Source organism: Anas platyrhynchos, chromosome 1 (genome assembly GCF_047663525.1).
Source record: "Anas platyrhynchos isolate ZD024472 breed Pekin duck chromosome 1, IASCAAS_PekinDuck_T2T, whole genome shotgun sequence".
In the NCBI taxonomy this organism is placed as follows: Eukaryota; Metazoa; Chordata; class Aves; order Anseriformes; family Anatidae; genus Anas; species Anas platyrhynchos.
In genome coordinates this window covers 15,979,626-15,999,185 of record NC_092587.1, presented here as the reverse complement: position 1 = coordinate 15,999,185, position 19,560 = coordinate 15,979,626, and the positions used below count along the sequence as shown (strand labels likewise).

The following is a 19,560-nucleotide window of genomic DNA, read 5'->3' as shown; positions in this document are numbered from 1 at the left end:
CTCATTTATTTTCTGAAAGCAAGTAAATATACTCAAAATACTTACCTCATACACGTTGAACTGAGACTGCCCTCTTGACAACTCTCTGTAACTTGTTGTGAATTCTCCAATGAAATCATGACTATATTGAAAAAAAAATCAAATCAAATGCACAGTATTTACTAATTTAAATATGTAATATACATATTCATAAAAATAGAAGTACAGCCAGTACAAACTGACACCCAGAAAAGCAGCAATGTCAGAAGATGCAATTTGCTTAAAAAAATCATTTTCCCTCCGTTGTGCTTACTCTATTAGTAATCAAAATGAAGAGATGATTTATTAGCTTAAATCTTTCTGCTTAGCTTAGCCACATAATGGGGACTAGGTTGTAAATTAGTGATCTGCGCCCCATGAAAAACCAAACAAATAAAAAAAAAATCTAAAAGAATTTCTTAATTTCTTAGATTCTTAGAGAATCTAAGAAAATAGAGTGGGCTATCAAAGGTTATCACTACTTGCTCACTGGATCACCACTGGCACCACAGATATCTAAACGGTGTGTGTAACTGTACAAAAGGGAAGTATCCAGAGGGAGAAAGGAGTAAATTACATCAGAAAAGACCAACCCTGCAAGTTCGTGTAACGTGACATTCAATGGTGTTTTTGAGAGGAAGAGTAAGGCTTATCACAGTTGCTGCCTCTTCCTGTCCAGGAGGAGAAAAGCAGTTCACTGAGGCTACTCAGGACTGGACTCCATCGGAAAGTAGATCTTACCCTAACACTAAGCAGTGGTTACAAGCTTTTCCTTTCTGAATTCTACTCCTGTTCCAAGAGTAAGTGCCACAGTGCCGTGCTGTGTCACCCATGTTTTGAAAACTGCTTTGTCAACCCTTAACCAGGGCATGGCACGTAGCCAAGGAGCTGCTTGGAGCAGGGTGGCCAGAGGGAGCATCATGGGTGAAGCATCCTTGTGAAAGGCTTCTGGGGTCAGGGAGCTGGAGCACGGAAACCACATGGCTGCTGCCAGAACGGACTGACCTGCAGTGTCACATCTCAGAACACCTGGAGCAGGCAGCCAGCACCCAGGTGAATGCCAAACAGCTACACAACTGCCAGGGGCACGACACCGTCAGTTCCCGTTCTCCTCCCTCTCCAGCTGAACACTTCTCACTGCTGCTCCAGCTCCCGTTCCCTCCTGGCCATGTCTCTGTTTTCAAACTTGTTCCCTAACAAGGCATTGTACCTCCTCTACACTCTGCACTCTGCCTTCATTTCCAGTGAGCTATGAGACTAATTTAAACTTTTTTTTTTTTTAATCTTCCCTTCAATGGCAAACAAAAATAGAAAGTCAAACTTTATGATTTTATCACTTGTAAAATTAGTTTTTGAGAAATACAGCACGTTTCTAATTATGCTATAAATATTAAAAGCAAATTTAAATAAACCTGCATATTGCAAGAAAAGGAAAAACAAACAACCCATAGCAACATGAAATTTCTTTCTTAATTCATAATGAAATAAGAAAGAAACTCCAAATAAAAATCTCATGTTCTGAAATCTGTGGGAATTCAAAAATACACGTAAACCATCCAAGTAAAAGGTTCAGCCATCATGTAAGATCCCATGAAATAAGCAAAGCACCCAGTAGAAAGCCTCAGAAATCCTATATAGTGAAGTATTACTGACTACTCAGATTCAGGAGAGACCACCTGTCGTGGAACAATCCCCCTCCACTATGGAGATTAGGAAATTGCTTCTGAGAAAAAGACTTTTTTCTAAAGAAATAAATTTTAGAGATAGTATTTCCTTTCTCTAAATGCTCTCAAGATTGCAACAACAGGGCAATAGAAAAAGTATCATATAAGCAATGGAACTTGAGTTCTATATAGGCTGTAGCACATAAGGTGCATTTAATTCTGGGTCACCACAGCACTGGAAAAAAATGCACCTTGGTTGAAGAGGAACCTTTCCCTTTCATAACAATTCTTACCTTAAAATTTCAAGTCAGTTTGCTTATTTCAAAAGCAGAAATTCAAGCAATAGCTCAATGACTACATATGAATATGCTGGAGCAGACAATAAGTAATTCCAGACGGGGTTGTCTCTGGTAAAAGTACTTAAAAATCTGTACTGCTTAGAAGTAACTGTTTCCTTAATTCTGAGAGACACTGGAATGCTTCCTTTTTTCTTGTGGCAATGTTCACAGACTGGTTAAGAGCTAGGAAGATTTAATTCCTCTGACTAATCCTGTTAAAAAGGTGTGGACATAAATTATCATTCTCAGAGTTCTCTGCTCTTAAAAGATCATTAACCTAGATCTGAATGCTCACTATTCAGATGGATGTACGTTCCTCCACTAGACTGGCTCTGAAAAACAAGCACCTGCTGGAAGTATTAAGAATAAAAAGATCCCTCCCCACACTCCTCATCGCACAGCACCCCATGCATTTCCTTATAGTCTCTGAATTGAGAATCCAAAGAAATAGTTGTCTTTGACAGAGTTTTGCCTTCCTAACACCAAATATTCCTTGGCTTAAACAGTTTTGTCCATGAACTGTGTATAAAAGACTCCTACTACATCAAATAATCACTCGAACCCCAAATCCCTAAAACTGCCACATCTGGTACTATGCTTCAAAGTGCTGAAAAACACTTTCAGAATTATTAACTTTCCTTTTTTAACAATCTAAATAAAAAAAAAAAAAAACAACAATGGAGGAAAGGATAATCATCACGAGAAATGTCAGTAAGTAAGGTGAAAAGCCCAACCATTTAATAATCAACTAAGCAATAGGAGAAGGTCAAATATGGAGAACAAGAAATAAATTCAAAGTACCTGGAATCTGAGGTTTATGATCTCTCTTGCAGTGTTTAGGTTCTCAGATATATATATTTTTAATTTATTTTTATCTGTTAGGCTCATTCTATATCCACTGGACTGCTTTCCTACTCAATTTTTTATGTCAAATTTTTATGCACTGGATATCAGTGCAACATGTCCCAATACAGAATCTTCCAGATGTTTTCAACAATAAATGATATCAGAATTCAGCACTGCAAATACAAGCAAGCTAGTATTTTTGTTAAGAATGTATAAGCTAGAGAAAATAATCCTGTGCAGTTAACTATCAGTACAGAAGTTTTTGTACTGCCTGATTAAAACCATGGAAAAACTGTTTTTGTTGGAAATGTTAAGTCTACTAAAATACACAAAAAGAAGAAAATCTTTTAAATGAAGTATGAAAGTATCCAATGTTGCATATTATCTTATTTTTTTCTTCCTGTAATACCTGCCTATATGTCATTGATAAGTGATAATGACACTAATAGTGTCATTAGATTGACACTAAACAAAAGAAGTCACTAGTTTCACACAAGTGGGCTTCTCTAAAGCAACAAAAACAACATTTGTGACTTTATAGCACCAAATATTTGGGGGGTTATCAGAGCTCTTAGAAAACAGGGGTATGATTCAGAACAACTGTTTCACATTTTGACTATTTTTGTATGAAAACTGGTTTGAGACAATTAAATGCTTAATAATTAGAAGTGTTAATGTTACAATTGTCTAGTGGCACATTTTAGTCAAGAAATTGTAAGTGATGTTTGAAAATAGATGAGAGTTAAGAATATACAATTACTCAATGTAATTCATGAACTTGACAGTAAGTAGCTCAACCCTCGAGCTGTTTTCTCAAAGCACAAATAACAAGGGATGAGGAAAAAAATGGGAAAAAAAAACAACTCTAACTGAAGACTGTTGAATAAAATAATAATGTTTCATAAATCAAGTATACGCACACTAATGCTGTCTCAGTGACTGCAGAATAGCCTGCAATATTCAGTATAACTTGCTTTGCTATCTCCAGGCTCTCTGATGATCTTTCAAAGGTTGTTTTTGCCCAGAGTACACAACACTGGAGCCAAAAGTTGCAGCCCAGTGAGGTAATCAGATTGCGTATCAACTGTTCATTAATAAAGTGTCCAAATTTGTGTAACAGTGGCTTAGTACAAAAAACTGATACGCTAATTAAGCCATCTTGAGCAGGATTCTCTTCAGGTACATTTAGTTAACTCAAAGGTAAATTAGTCAGTTATGTTCTTGCTATGATCATGGGAAAGGTCATCGGAACCACCGAATGGCTATTTATTCCTGTTAGGATGGAATCAATCAGAATGTTGAAGACAATTTTCCCGTTTGTTACTGAAGTAGCTTAAATGTCTAGTTGCTTGGTTTTTAAATTGTCTGAAGTTACATGAGATGGACACTGTCTCATCTTTGAGGAATTTAACATGTGAAACGTCAGTGTTGTCTGCTTCCAATTTCAAAAACGATGGAAGGCAAGAGGCAAAAAATCATACAGTTAGAATAAAAAGGAATACATGTAAGTAATATTCTTTATTTCTTTTCATTAGACACTAGTATTACAGGTATTAGGAATGAGATGTGAGGAAAAGCAGATAACGTTTCAAACTGTTTGGCACAGTAGAGGCTAATGAGTTCCACAGCATGTAAAAACTTTCACTGCAAACTGCAGCCATACAATATTACTTCTCAGATTTCTTCCCTTTCTTTCTAATCATACCTCAGTTTCTGATTTTGGAGGAAATAGGTCAGCACACGGGGCTCAACACATTAATAAAATACTATCTTTAATAACTTGTAAATATTTTAGTTTTCACTATCAGATTACTTTCACAAAATATTTTAGTTTAACTACAAGTTATAAGTATACTACATTTTTTGAAGATTTGGCAAATCTAAGTGAAAAACAGAGGATGTTAATAGAAATTACTCTTTACAGTGATGCAGCAACTTTTTCTAATAATGCTTTGATAATTTAAATCCCCATATTTTTAATTGCTAGAATATGTTATTTTGTCCCTTCAGGGAATAGCTAATCAAGAAGGATGAATCTGCACTAGCAGGTGGTATTTATAGAGGGTAAATATGTGGTAAGAATACTTAAAAACCAAGAGACTTTATGATAGAACCAAAAAGACAGTATGAACTGAGAAAGCTGAAACTGGTTTTGGCACTTGTCAGCCAATGGCAGCACAGAATATATTTGCCTATTATGATCAGAAGATCTACTGGGCAACAGAAGCACAATATCATTAGCTATAATACCAGAAAAAAATGCTTTAGTAACATCAGAGACATTACTATGTAATATATAATATACTCTTTAAAATCATGCATCTTGCATATTAAATGTGCATATTAATATATAGAAATATAATTATATTTCTATAATATATATTTTTATTATATATATATATATATAAATATTCAGTAAATGCATATTAATATATAGAAAATATAAAGATTAAAAAGATATAATGAAGACAGACCAACTGATAGAGAAATGAAAATCAATATATTCTTGTATTACATGCAAGATCTAGTACCATGATTTATGAATATGCTTTCTATCCAATATATTAAGATATAAGCTCAAGCATTTTTTAAAGAAAAGGTATCAATCTAGTCTGACTGAAAATAATTGTGTCTTGTTTATCAAAACAAGGACAATTTGAAAAGCTGATTTCTTCAGAAAAAGACCGTATACTCAGTAAAGACAGTAAGGTTGAACAATTATAAATTCCTCATCTTGAAATTAACTAAAGAAAATCCACATGTATTCCACCACCCTCTTTTTAGTGATGGAGTTATTTAAAATCAGGTCTTACTGTTCTAGAATTTACAAGAATGTTTTGATGAGGACAGGCATGGAAATGAACATTCACATCACATCTGAAATTATGATAATCAATAGGTAGTTTCTACACCGCTATATCTAGGCAACCATGCCTATCAGTTACAGGCTCAGGCATTTTATCCTACTTGAAAAGAAATGCAGCAGTTCGTGAAGCAACGTTTTAAGCACAGAAAGGAGTTTATAAAATGGATTATCCCTCCTTTCACACATGTACAGTAACTGTTAGAGATCATAAAGCATTCCATCTTACTTGTTCCATGTACGAACATACACATACCATGTTTGAAATGGGATGATACATCAACATTTACCTTAATTGCAAAACAAGACAGAACCGTAGTACAATAACTTTTTTTTTCCCAGTATCTTTGATTCTAAATATTGAGGCAGACTATTCTCTAGTTTAGTTCTGTTCACTATATATTGATACATTTTAAAATATATGTAATATATGTTCATGTAAAATCCTGAGGTTTAACAATAATGTCTTACCTTCCATCTCTATCCCAATCATACACTTCTACTTTAATTGTCCTAAAAAAAAAAGAGAAAATATATATATTCAAATGTAATAGATTAATATTTAATCTAAATATTTATATATATATATATATATATATATATATTAATCTAAATATTTAATCTTTAATATTTATATTTTAATAGGATATGGATACATAAACTGTACCAAAGCCAGAAGACCAATTTTTCCAATCATTTCTCATGGTGCAGAAAACAGCAAGTCACTCGGGCTACCCAATATACATTCATAAATGAATAGTAAAATATGGTGAAAGCTAAGGGAACAAGTAAACATATTAGAAGCTTAACCAGTGTAGTTTTACTTGCTGATGCTCTGATTTTTTATTTTTGTATTTTTTTGTGGTAATTGATTCTTTAACCTTAAAGTATTATCTATCAATATGTTTAAAGAAAATCAGCAAAATGGAACTTACTGTGGTTGTTTCTTGGTATATGCTATTACTTAGAAGATCTTGGGGTATCTACTGTGGGGTAGTAACATCTTATAGAAAAAAAAAAAATCTATATTGAGAAGATTACTCTTCTCTCAAAAAGAAGAGAACTTGAGGAGAACCTTATGAAACAAAAATTCCTGGCATAGTACTGTTTGAAACCAATGTTCACAATACAAAATAATGCACACTTCTATAATTCTGTGTGTTTTGGTTCTCTGATAAATATTCTGCAGTGGTAACAAATGAACACTGTGATTCAGCCAAGACTTTGTGAAGGCCCTGTGGCTGCAGATGAAAGAAATCCGTAGTACTGCAAACACTGCACTTTTTTGACCCTTAAACTCCCTCTTACCCCACAACAGAGGAAGAGGCTGCTTGGTTGTCTGACCAAAGACAAAAAAAAAGTGCAGCATCATTTCTTTGAATTCTTGTAAAACCACGAGAATGGTTCTTTAGTTCTTGCAACAGATTATATTAAATAACCAATAGATTAAGCAAAATATCCAAGGCTCTGGCTTCCTAGAATGAAATGGGATCAGCAGCTCATGGAAGCATGGGTGGGAACATGACAGAGGCAGCAGTTTTTCTCAAACTGACTGATTGTCTTGGTCACCCTGGGAATATTCACACTTCTCTTAGTGAATTAGGAGCTGGTGGGCAAGTTGGGTAATAAAATGTTAAAGTCTGACAATATACATTTACCCAGTGTAAACACTTATTCAAGAGGAGAACTAATAATTTATCTAAATCAGAATTGAGAGACAAATTAGCATATTATTATATGCATTAAAAATAATGATATTACAAAATAGGCAAAGGAGGAGTTGTTTTTTCTTGATGTTTCTCTTTTCAACTAAAATTTAATTGCCCTAACCACCTGATTTTATATATTTGTAGCATTGCAGTTTGGGGTTAAGTTACCTTAGAATGACAACTAATTAAAATTACAGTTGTTCTTTTGTGGAATGAAATCAAGAACAGTTCCAAACATGCTTTATCCCACTAAATGTTTGGTTGTTGTAAGGAAATGGTATTTAATTTAGTCAGAAAGGCAGTATCATGGAGTTTCTTTCCTCAGACAACCATTGTTTTACTTCCAGGTTTCAAAACCTGTTACTACTATGTCAGGTAAGACACTGATAAATTAAGATTTACAACACTGGTAAATTAAGATCTACATGAGGGTCAGTGGGACTTAAATTTTGAATTGTCCTACAGATCTGCGTTTGAATATCTGCATACCTACCTAGTTAATACCTGAAATACCTACATTAAAAGAAAGCTACAGAAAACTTGAATTAGTAAGATCAGTTCTTAAGATTTTTGACATAAATTCTCAAGAAGTACAACTTCAGTAAGAACAACTCCTCTTTGAACGAAGCTCCTTTTTCCTCAAAAGTTATTCCACATTAAAAAGATTGATCACCAACCTTGAGTTTCACCTATTCTGCATGACACATGCATGGCTATATGCACTATATTAAAGGCCTTTCAAACTTTCATGTAGTAGTATTTCAGCCTGCTCTACTCTGCTATTTTACCTTAAAGGACCCAGTTTCTCTATTTTCATTTTAGAAATTATAGTTACACAAAATTGGGATTTAGGAAACCTCTGTCTTAAAACTTTCATGCAGAAAATAACTGTGTGTAGGTGCTATTTGAGAGCTCATATTAAGAAAAAGAAGAGAACAAAAATCTTGAAGTTACTAAATACTACTATCAAAATCCCTGTGGTGGTTTAAAAGATATTGTATGATGGTATAGTTTGAGAAAAGCTAAGCAAATCCTTGCCGTTTCACAATGAAAACATGGACAGAGTTCACTTGGAAGCATTAGCTAACTGCAGAATTACTCTCCCCCAAACTAGAAAGCATGTTGACTGTGATACATACCCTTACCAATTACATTACTCTCATGTTTCAACATCTATCACAGAATCCAGAGCATCATCTGTCAAACTATCATTATCCAAAAGAGACTTTGGGGTTTTATGTTTTTATGTATTACCAAACTGATCTCAGGAATCTAATCCTTACCTTTAGAAATAAAAGTTTTCACATTAAACAAATGAAAAAGCAACAACAAAATCTTTTGACGCTTCTTTTGGGCCATCAACAAATAATAATTTGAATTTGACAGCTAAAATGTATTTCTTCAATTGAAATATGATTATTATAGGAAGGAGTACTAAGTTCCGTGGAGACATTTATTTATAAGGCATTCACTGAGTACATTATGTAGAAAGAATTCAAAGTACAATCAACATGAGAAAACAGTAGTTACACAATAATTTGAAGCATGCCATTATATTTTTTATTCTCTTTTGGAATGCTGGAATTATTTCAATATTGCTACTAACACAGTATCTTTTTTTTTTTTTAATTATTATGAAAGCCTTTTCTTTAATATGGTAAACAGTGACAAGTACAGAGACTAGCTTTATGAGCACTATTTTGCTTTGCATTATGCACGTATGTATTTAAAATTCTATTTGATTAGAATTTACTTATTATGAGATTTCTGCATTTTTTTCTATCTCACTGAAAGAGAAATGAATATGAATGACAGTAACTGTATTGAGTACTTCACAAGGAGATTATTAGGAATGTAGGAGAACCCTTTTGCCTCCAATTTGAAGCAACGTGACACCAAGTACTGGAAGAGTATGACATAAAATAAATCAGCTAAGATCCAGTAGGAAGCACTAAGAATGGTCATTCCCAAGAAGAATTATAAAAATTCCACTTTCCTAGAAAAAAATCACAAATCAATTAGCTTTTGACCTTTCAATTTTTAATAAGCAGCTTATAAAAACAGAACTTTATTACCGTGAAAGCATTCTGCATAGCTTATTGAATATAAGCACCTCTTACTGTCTTGCTTCTTCAATACTGCCTACTTAGTTTAAGTCAAGTGAAGCACAAGTCAGTACAAGTGTTGGTTTCTGTTTATACCCTGGCATCAGCTGGTAAATTACAAGTTGAAGGAATGTCTTCCCAAAAGACTAGGCTTTCACGGTAACAGATTAAAATAATTTTACTTCATACATTTCACCAATTAATTAGCTTAATAAAGTAATGTAGGTATGATATGGCAAAACCATGTGCTACAGCAACTTAATATGTACACGAATGGACAGTAGTTACACACATGGAAGCTGAAAATGAAAGGTCAGGCAGAGAAAAAAAGTAACTACTTAAATTCCAAATTAAAGATTCTTAAAGATTCTGAAAGATTCTGAATAAATTATTTATTTCCCTACACATAGTAATAGGTTTCAAGAAAGGATTGGGCTTCTGCTGATGGGAACATTAGTTCAGGGTTAGAAGAGTGCAATACGAAACTCTTTTATCTGAACTGGTATTCTATCTTAACTGACTTTTTATCTGAACTGATAAAATACATTCAAATTATAAAAGATAATAAGATATGACTATACCAAAATCAACTTTATGAAACAGATTTTAAGGGGCAACAAGGCATTTGAACTGTATTTTTGACCTTTTGGCTTTGAAATACCAAGACAAGTACATTTTGTGTCTCTTGTATTTTCTCTCCTTTATCTTTCACCCAAAGTAAGGCTGAATTCAATCTATGTGCTACATGCAGCTTACCTATTACTCATACTCCTATTCTAGTCTTCATATATTTCTTTCATATTTCTTTCATTATTTTAATCTAAATATTACATTATACACTGCTAAAAGAGTTATGACTAATGGTAAGTCTATACTTCCTTAGAGTCTTACTAAAATAATTTCAGTACTCCAGATTTCAGGTAATAAGGATACATAAATTACCAGACATTTATCTGGGTATATAATAATAACAGTGATATCTCAATGCTTTTCAAAAAATATGAATAGTGACAACAGAACTAGTCATTAGAAGGGACTTAAACATTTTTCTTGTTGATATTGTTAGAAGTTAGCATGCCCATTTTTTAAGAAGTCTAAACATATCCATAATTCCTCAACTTAACTAACCAGATTGATATTATTGGTAAAACATTACTAAAGCCACAGTTTATGACCATGTTTTTCAAAGATGGACCCTTTTGCACTGAATCACTGAAAATGTCAAATCTGAACAAGACCATAATTAACTTCTGGGTTTCTCATGTATTTATCTCTAGATGAGATCTACTTACCTCATCTATCTATATATTTTAAATGCTCTCATTTATCAGCATCCTCTGACATTACAATGTCAACCAAAGAAGGCAAACATTGGTGTACATTTTTCACTGAAACATTATATATTAAACATTAATCCTTGTGCATACTAGTAACTGTGGCCAGTCAAATTAGTTTTGTTCTTTCTAACTCTTTCTTAACCGCCATAGAGACTGAAGAATTGTTTTCTTGACATCACTGCTAGCATTTCGTACAGATTTAGCATATTGACTTCATTTTTGGAAATTTAATGTGGTGTTCTGAATACATAATATCCTCTCAAAATACTAAGTAAATAATCTAAACAACATCCATAACCAAATTGTTTAGAAAAACGGATCTATAAAGAATACATGAGTTGGGAAAAAAATACAAAGTGTATGCTAGGAAAGCATAACCTACAGCTTACCGGTCATAGTCTCCATTACACAGTGCTCTGACAGAAATCTTGAATGCCTGCCACACTGGATTTAATGTATTTTTTACAACTTCTGTTTTGTGGCAGATTGTAAAACTGCAATAAAAAAATAAATAAAAAAAAAAAAAGAGAGAGAGAGAGATTTGGATTTATGTACTTTTTATTTTGTGTCAGCAAACAAGGAATAAAAAGAGCTGTAATCTGTATTCACTGATACAATGTCCATATAAAGTTTAAGCTAAGAAAAGTACTGAAATGCAGGAGAAGGAAGGCAAGGAGAACTGACGAGAACAGACCTGTTTGTGAGTGATTACAGACTAGGTCACTACGCAACTCTAAACCTAAAATGTTTTCACCCAAAACTTCCACCAGACTTACAAGCACTCAGTGAATTAGTTCAGGGAAGAGCACTCTCCATCCCACTTGTTTAAACAGTCTTTATACAGCCAGAAATCAGTCACGGATCCAGAAGGAAAGAAGTCTGGAGAGGATTTGACTTTTTTTTAGCAGTTAAGATACTTAGCCAAGGGAATCTTGGCTATCTGACTCTCGCTCCCCAGTTAATGTCTGTACTTTTTAACCAAGGCTGTCTCAGGTAAAAGATATAAACTTACACAAGATTCCACAACCACTTTATCTCAAATGAAATGCAATGTTTTAATATATATTTTGCTTTCTCTACATGATGCAAAATTAAAATACGTCTGAAACCTCATCATGGAAAGCAAATTGTTCAAAAGAAAACAGGAGGCAAGGTCACTGGGGGAATCAATAATGAAATTCTCCATACAGATTTAACTAAAATTCCCATCTGAAGGAATATGTTCCTTAAATTTCACAGGCCTAAGTTCTTATCCATGCTATTACTGAGAAGGCATGGCTAAAAAAAAAGTTTTCTATTTGAGGTATTTTAATTTTATTTCCAAGAACACTGTCAAAAAGGTAGAAGATATTTCCAAATTTGCAGTATAAAGAACTTTGACCTAAAACAACATACATGTATTAGAATATTCTGAAGCTATTATTTTTTTGGAATACTCTATTTAATTTAAAGACAAGCTGTATCTTAGCAAAAGTCACGCTATTTAACTATTATGACTAATTTTTTGTGTTCTATATTTAACAAACATTCAACTCTTAAAACCCTTAATTGCAATATTTGATGTTTGTTACAATCGTTTTATTTCTATGCAGCATAACATTATTTATTAAAATTCAACAAACATAAAAGGAATGCAGCTTAATCTGACAAATATGTATATAAAAAGAAAACTATATTACCATCTGCAAATAAATAAGTTGCCTACTGTTTAGCAGCAGACGTACTTAACAGGCATCTATCTACCTGCCATCTTCATTGCTTCGATGAAATACCAGGAAAGGATCGGATTTCCCAAAGAAGTCCTTCTTGTCTAGTTTGTTCGCACAAAATTGCATTAAAACTGAATCCTGAAATTGATAATACAGAAAAATTACAAAGAACATGCAGTTTGATAAAAGAAAATTATCATTGACTACTGACTATACAAACAGAAAACAAACTAAATGAGAAGTATCTGTCTTCTAGATACTCTCTACTCATTCACATTCTTGCAAATGTCCTTACAGTGCAGCTTGAAATGCTGGAACCAAGAATTTGTTTGGAGAAGCATGAAGTTCTATGCTAAATGATTCAGGATTTTCCAGTACTTTTTGACATCCAAAGCTGTCTTCTGAGGAAAGTAGATGCATAGGCAAAGAACACATTAGAATTAATTAAAAAAGCTGCAGTGAGATACAAATATGCCTTATTTCTTCAGCGACTTACACCTTCAGTTGTCTGCTCCTGCAGTCTGTAAAGCAAAAGGCTTAGCAAACAAAGAGTCTAGACATTGCCAGAAAACGTCAGCCAGAGGAAGACCACAGAAAACACGGTCCACCACTGACTGGGGCAGGATTGACATCAAGAAGCTTGGGCACATGGGACCAGTAATAAGTAAAAAGTAATTTATACCAGCAATAGGTACAAAAAGAAATACAGGAAATTCCATTAAAATACAAGAAAAAAAGCTTTTTACTATGAGGAGTAACACTGGAACAGGGAAACTGTGGAACCCTGATTATCCTTGTCTGTGCAAGTTCTGAGTGGGGTGAATCTGGAAGAACATGAAGGCCTCGGAAAGCACTTAACATTTATCTTCATTACAAGGGAAAGAAAAAAATCCTGTTCCAACTGTGGGTTCAATTACATATTCATGACTTTTGATTGATTTGTTATAACTGGAATGGCAAACCTGATCTTGACAGTTAAATCATAATATAAGGAAAAAATATTCTGTAGTCTCTCCTAAGGTTACTTATAAATGCTCAGGGTGATGGCAAACTAGTCTTAGGAATGGTTAAGTAGGAGCATAATTTCTGCAGGAAATCAATTAAATGATATGTTCATTTTGTCATTCAATTAAGTGTGAACATTTTGATCAGTTACTACTTCCAGATGTTCCAAAATACTTCCCCAAAAAAGGAGAAAGACAGGCATTTTCCATGACCATACTTACCATTCGTACTAGTAACACAGACATGTCCTATTGCTACACCAGAGAGCCATCACTTACTGTCACCTTTCATATCATCAGGTGTGATAACACTCTGCATTTACTGATTTATTCTCTTTTAATGAAAGTAGAGATGTAAACACAAGCTAAGAAGATGCCATTATGTAGAGCAATGGCAAAGTTAGCACTCATCCCCCAGCAGATCAAACATTTGTGTACAGAAAGAAATGAGTAAGAAGCCAATTTCTTGAATTGTAGTTAGATTAGTTTTTCCCTTTAAATATGACAGATAAGAAAGAATTAGGATCCTTCCTCAATAAAAACAAAAACAAAACAAAACAAACAAAAAAAAGAAGGCAACAGCAAAGGACAAAAGCAATAAACAAAGCCTAACTACAGGTGTCAGAATTAGGAATAATCTATCCTAACAAATTCTAGTTCAGGGACAACAATTTTTCTGGTTCCACTTGCTATCAAACTTGAAATAAAATTAAGTGTCCACTGCCACTTTCAGAAATCCTTGTCACAAAAAGCCATGCTTTTTGTAAGTCTATTATTCCACCACTCAATAGTAGCAGAGAAAAGGTAGCATATAAGAGTGCACTCCCACAGACACTGTTAATGGGAGTTAAGTGAGACTGAGTCGGTGCACCCTATTAGCATAACAGTGCAGGACTGGTAGGTTGTCTGACAAAGGCAAATAAGATTTTAGCCTGTGTGCTATTCAAATGCACCAATTCTGCAGAGAAATAACACAAATTTAGCCAAGCTGGAAAAAAAAAGGCAAAAAAAATAAGCATTTGTTTCTTATGGAATGTATTTCTTCAGATATCTAATGAACTTAAGACCTAAACAGATTAGCTACTGGACGTATCAGTAAAATACAAAATCATTACTACTGCAGAAATAGATCACGAATTAACAGCTTATGACCCAGTGTGAAAGTTAAGGCAACTGTGAAGCGTTATCCCCCAATGTCACCAAACTGTGAAAGCTAAGCCCCAGAAACAAATCTCTTCAAGCCATTAAGACATTTTTGTAGGTTAATGTATATAATCTTATATTCTCCAGATCCCCTGGATCTCACAAAACGTCTGATATTATTGCTTTCCTCAATAAGATTTGCTATCTTGTCATTGCGAACTCTTCTAAGGTACACACTACAGCCTCATTCATTATATGCCATGTTTGGGCTAACTCCCCCACCTTCAGATTCCAACCCTTCTTTATCACCCTGTGTATATAATCCTTCCTTATTCTTCCTTCCAGTCTCTGTTTCCCTATGATTTATGGCTTGCTGCTAGCTCATTCAGTACTGGGAAGCCACAGAGCTGGCCTGGCTCCAGGTGCTTTCTGACCAGTAAGCCTTCTCCTCTGTCCAATCTACTTCTCCATGAGCACCTAGGAGGGGGAAAAGTGGTGATACACTTTGGGAAGGTCATGACTACACCATGTCTCTCCCCTTAACCAGCCAAATTCCTGACTGACCCCACACACTGAGATATTCTCTTGCTTTCTATTAAATAAGTAATATTATAGCTACCATTAATAGGCCAAGGCAGTCTTAACTTGAAAGAAAACTGTTTACATTCTTCTTGTATAGAGATTCTTTTAAATATCTAAATAACGTTTGCCAATAAACATTAATTTGATATTTCTTTAAATAATATGACTATTAGCATGTATTTTTTTAATTACAAGGTCAATTTTGCTGTGATGTTTATGCAATACCAATATCCTGTAATGGAAATGTAATTCCACAACTGAAACAAATGATTCTTTGTTAAAAATTGGACACTAAGAGATTAAAATACGATTACTTGGAGAACCAAAGACTAGATTTAAAACCCATTTAAGAGTCGAAAACCTTATGCTTCAAGTTGTTTCTGCTTATTTCTTTACTACATAAAGCTAAGAGTAACTCATAAGGGAAAAATATCCTTCTTGCAGATATCAAAAAATACAAATTTATATATAAATTTAACAATCTGGTGCAGGGTAAGTCACAAAAACATTTTCACTTTACTTTTCAAAAGCAACGAATGAATACACACTTACTCGGCAACAGCCCAGCTCCTCTGCTGTTACGATGACTGTTCCACATTTCTTCCCAGGAATGCCTCTATAAGAAAATATAACTACATCAATTCAGTACCTTCAGATCATTCTATACGAGAAATATAAGCTACATAAAAGCTACAGCTGAGACAGATTAACATAAATTAAGCTTTGAAGTCAAAAAACTGATGGCATGCTATGCAGTTTCACTCTTCTGTCACTTGTCCCATGTTAAAATGTTGGTTGACTTAAGTAAATTGGTAAATAAGTTGCATATTCCTTCTAATTTGCATGGACAAACAGTTAAAATTAAAACAAAACATTTAATTTTAAAGGAAATACTATAAAGAGTTTAAATGGGATTAAATGATAATATCAGAAATTCTATTTTTTACTCTCACATTAACATTTTATTTAGAGATTGCTCTATAGCTTAGAAATTCATGAAAATGATCCTTTTGCAGATTTTCCTTAAACAAAATGTAAAAAATAAATTTTAAACTATATACCAGCCTCCTTTTTACAAAGACATTTAGTCTGAAATGTTTATGAAAACATGCGATAATCTCACCATAATATAAGATACAGTAGTTATTAAATAAATCACAATTCACCCAAACAGCAATTGAAAACACACTGCTGCAACACCAGAAAGCACAAAACAAATCCTTAGTATATAGGAACAGAAGAGTCACAAATAATCTGACAGTATTCAGTGCCAGCACCTTTTCTGGGGAAAAAAAGTACATGTATTCAGATACAACTTGTTGCATAATGCTGCCATATCTTATCAGCTATTAGTAAATCCATTAGCAGATGCATTAGCAATTACTACTGGATTTTTTTTCAAGGCGAATGTTATTGCTTATGCTACTTCAAGTTCTTTATTTCTTTCCTGAAAATAAATAATTATTTGAATAAAATTATTTTCCAAGGAGACACGGAGGTAAAATTAGGCTTTTAAATTGATTATATTTTTCAGGTTCTTCAAAGAGAACTAGAGGGCACTCATGTTCTTCTGTTATGACATAATATCAATGTAAATATCTACCGTTGCTCTTATTTTTGCTTACTGGTTTCCTTAATCCTTTTGATTTTTGTATAGAGCTCTAAAATTTTAAATAAGTTCACCAAGACTGTGGTAGGGCATAGCAAAAACAAGCACAATGATGCAAAGAGAACTACGGGCTGTGAACTTCTAAGCAACACTACACCATATCTGCAACCTCTAGAGATGGGAGATGGGAGAGAGCAAGAGACAGAGGGCCCAGGGAAGTGGAGGGGAGAGGAAGGGAAAGAGAGAGGGAGAGAAGAAAAATAAAGAACTGGTGGGGGAATAGTTCTTACAGGCAGATCATGAACAAAGACTGATGCAAACTTAAGTGAGGATTTCAGAAGCATATTGAAACTCCTGTTTAGAATGGGACGTTTGATACATGACTGTCATCCTGGACCTAGTATCTAGCCTCAATACAACAAGGTAACTGTGATTTCACATGTTTAATAGTCCAGAGAGAAGCTATTCAAGTTTTTTACATGAAAACTTAAGTGACAATTTAAATATATACAGATCTTATGGCACCCTTCCATCTAACATGGTTTAACTTATAAAATATAATACCTTAAGACCAAACAGGAGAACTTTACAAAAATAACAGGAAAAAAAAAAAAAAGGTCAACCAAGTGTTACACAGTATGATTCATATTTTCATCAACTTCTTCTGACCACCTGGTTTTAAATCTGTCACCCTTCAACAGCTCAAAGGCTGAAAAGTATCCATTCCAGTCTCCGTAGCAATAGGATTTTGATGTGAAATACCAGATTTTCAAAAGATGAAAAAAACTGTGGTTGGTTGGTTTTTTTTTGAACAGTACAAGTTTAAACTTCAAAAAACTTTTGAAATCTGCTAGTAAGAGCAGCAGTAGAAATGACTTAGTCATAAGAGTCATTGAATTTATATGGAAAAATGTTTCAAGGAACAAATGACCTTCACCCCTGCTTTTACAAGTGAGGAAGAAATAGAAATCTCAGAAGTGTAACTAAAAAAGCAGAAGGTTGCAGCAGCACCATTCTGTAGGCTATGTCACTCGAACAGAAAGAACCAGTATCAAAATTACCACAGCCTGAACCAAAACTCTTGCTACAGAGACATTTGAGTCCAGGATGGATTCAAATTGGCATTAGGGATGTATTTGAGAGATAGCCCAAGCAGCAATAGTATTAAGAGCAAAAGCACCAAACATCTCTTTTTGTACAAAAATTCAAATAGATCTATTTCACCCTCAAAAAGTTATTGTGTCACATGCTAATACAACTTGGATCTCCTTCTGAAGAGCTGCAGCACTGAACTGTTGATAGCAAGCTCCATTTCTGACAAACTTGTCACCAAACAGCTACAGAGGAGAATCTTGTGCCACGCTGCTTACAGATATAACACATCGCAGCCAATACCTGCCAGTCTCAAACTGAGATTTGCACATGAAGACGTGCTTTGAACATGTCTTATGAACATGGAGGCCAAGGCAGGCCCCATCCCAAAAGATACCCGTGTCTGGAATTACCACTCCAAAAGCTGGGGAAACTGGAGGGGCAATCCCCTGAAGATATCTGGGTGGGTATGTCAGCAAAAATGGGAATTATTGATTGCTAATGAGACATGAAAAGTGCACACTGTTATGTCATACCTGAAAGCAAGGTTTGGCTTGATGTATCACCAAGGTTCTAGAGGACGTGCCTTACAAAAGAAAGATCATTTCACTACGATGGCTGGCAAAGAGGTGAAAATGCTTAATCAAGATTAGCACAGAATTTCCTTACAGCACAAAAAGCTCTCATTATTCAGGGACTGAAAACTACCAAATGACCTCTACGGTTTGAGATGCTATTAAAGATGAGTTTTCTACCCTTGTCATCAGACTACAAGCTTGAAAAAAAGACTGAGACATTTACAGATGCTAAAGAGTTTCTTCTCTTACAAATTCTCTTTCAACCATTTATCAAGAGAAGAAATCCTTAAATGTACAGTCAGCACCCTGACAAAAACTTCAGTGGTCACAGATCAGCCAAATGGAAAAACCTTTAACTAACAATAATGCTTTGTGAGAAAAGAATAAAATAATGTCAAGCTGGTCTTGCCTACACAAAAATACATTAGGAGGACTTCTGCTTGTTTAAATCCAGAAGCACTGCCCATCTTCTTTAGCTTTAGGGAATATCTGGTTTTGAGCTGTCCTGGAATTGGTTCTATAGCACTGAAGTGACAATACAGTACTTATTTTCAGACTGCCAAATTCTCTGGGTAGGATTCTCTGGGAAATGTTACAGAATATGATTTGTGGGGTAATGTGTATTGCACAGCCACTGTTAACTCCATCAATGCTAGTTACCTGATATTCAGATATAGAAAATGTGCCAGTCGGGGCGTGAGTAGGTTGCATACTGAATAAAGGAAGGTATAATGTGAGGAAGATCTACTTATAGGGTTCTACTGGTTTGAGCCCAGAAGCTGTGGGCGTACTACAGTGATTAGCAATTTTTACGTGGTTTAAAATGTCTTTCTGGCAGAAGTTGTTACGGTACGGGGTTCACCTGAGGCCTCTGATATTACACAGAATGAAAGATTTTGTCATTAGAAAAAAGATGTGCATGGAAAGGTTCCCAAAGATGGCAAAATAATTGGAAAGTCTCTG

The 19,560-nt window shown here is 34.4% G+C and overlaps 1 protein-coding gene across 3 annotated transcripts in view; it reads right to left on the bottom strand.

The window, feature by feature from the left end:
* The window catches only part of CPNE8 (copine 8), a 102,581-nt gene that overhangs the window by 37,704 nt on the left and 45,317 nt on the right, over window positions 1-19,560 (bottom strand). For 2 of the 3 annotated variants that reach the window (XR_011806549.1, XM_038167416.2), the window contains exons 7-11: window positions 15,871-15,934; window positions 12,624-12,727; window positions 11,270-11,374; window positions 6,201-6,242; window positions 46-121 (exon numbers count right to left, since the gene is read on the bottom strand). Coding sequence is in view for 2 of the 3 variants with exons in the window: in XM_038167416.2 (XP_038023344.2) it covers window positions 46-121; window positions 6,201-6,242; window positions 11,270-11,374; window positions 12,624-12,727; window positions 15,871-15,934 (391 nt within the window). In the remaining variant the exon portion in view is untranslated. Of the gene's footprint in view, window positions 1-45; window positions 122-6,200; window positions 6,243-6,352; window positions 9,435-11,269; window positions 11,375-12,623; window positions 12,728-15,870; window positions 15,935-19,560 lie in introns of those variants that run through there. The other variant, XM_027458878.3, reaches the window with a different exon arrangement.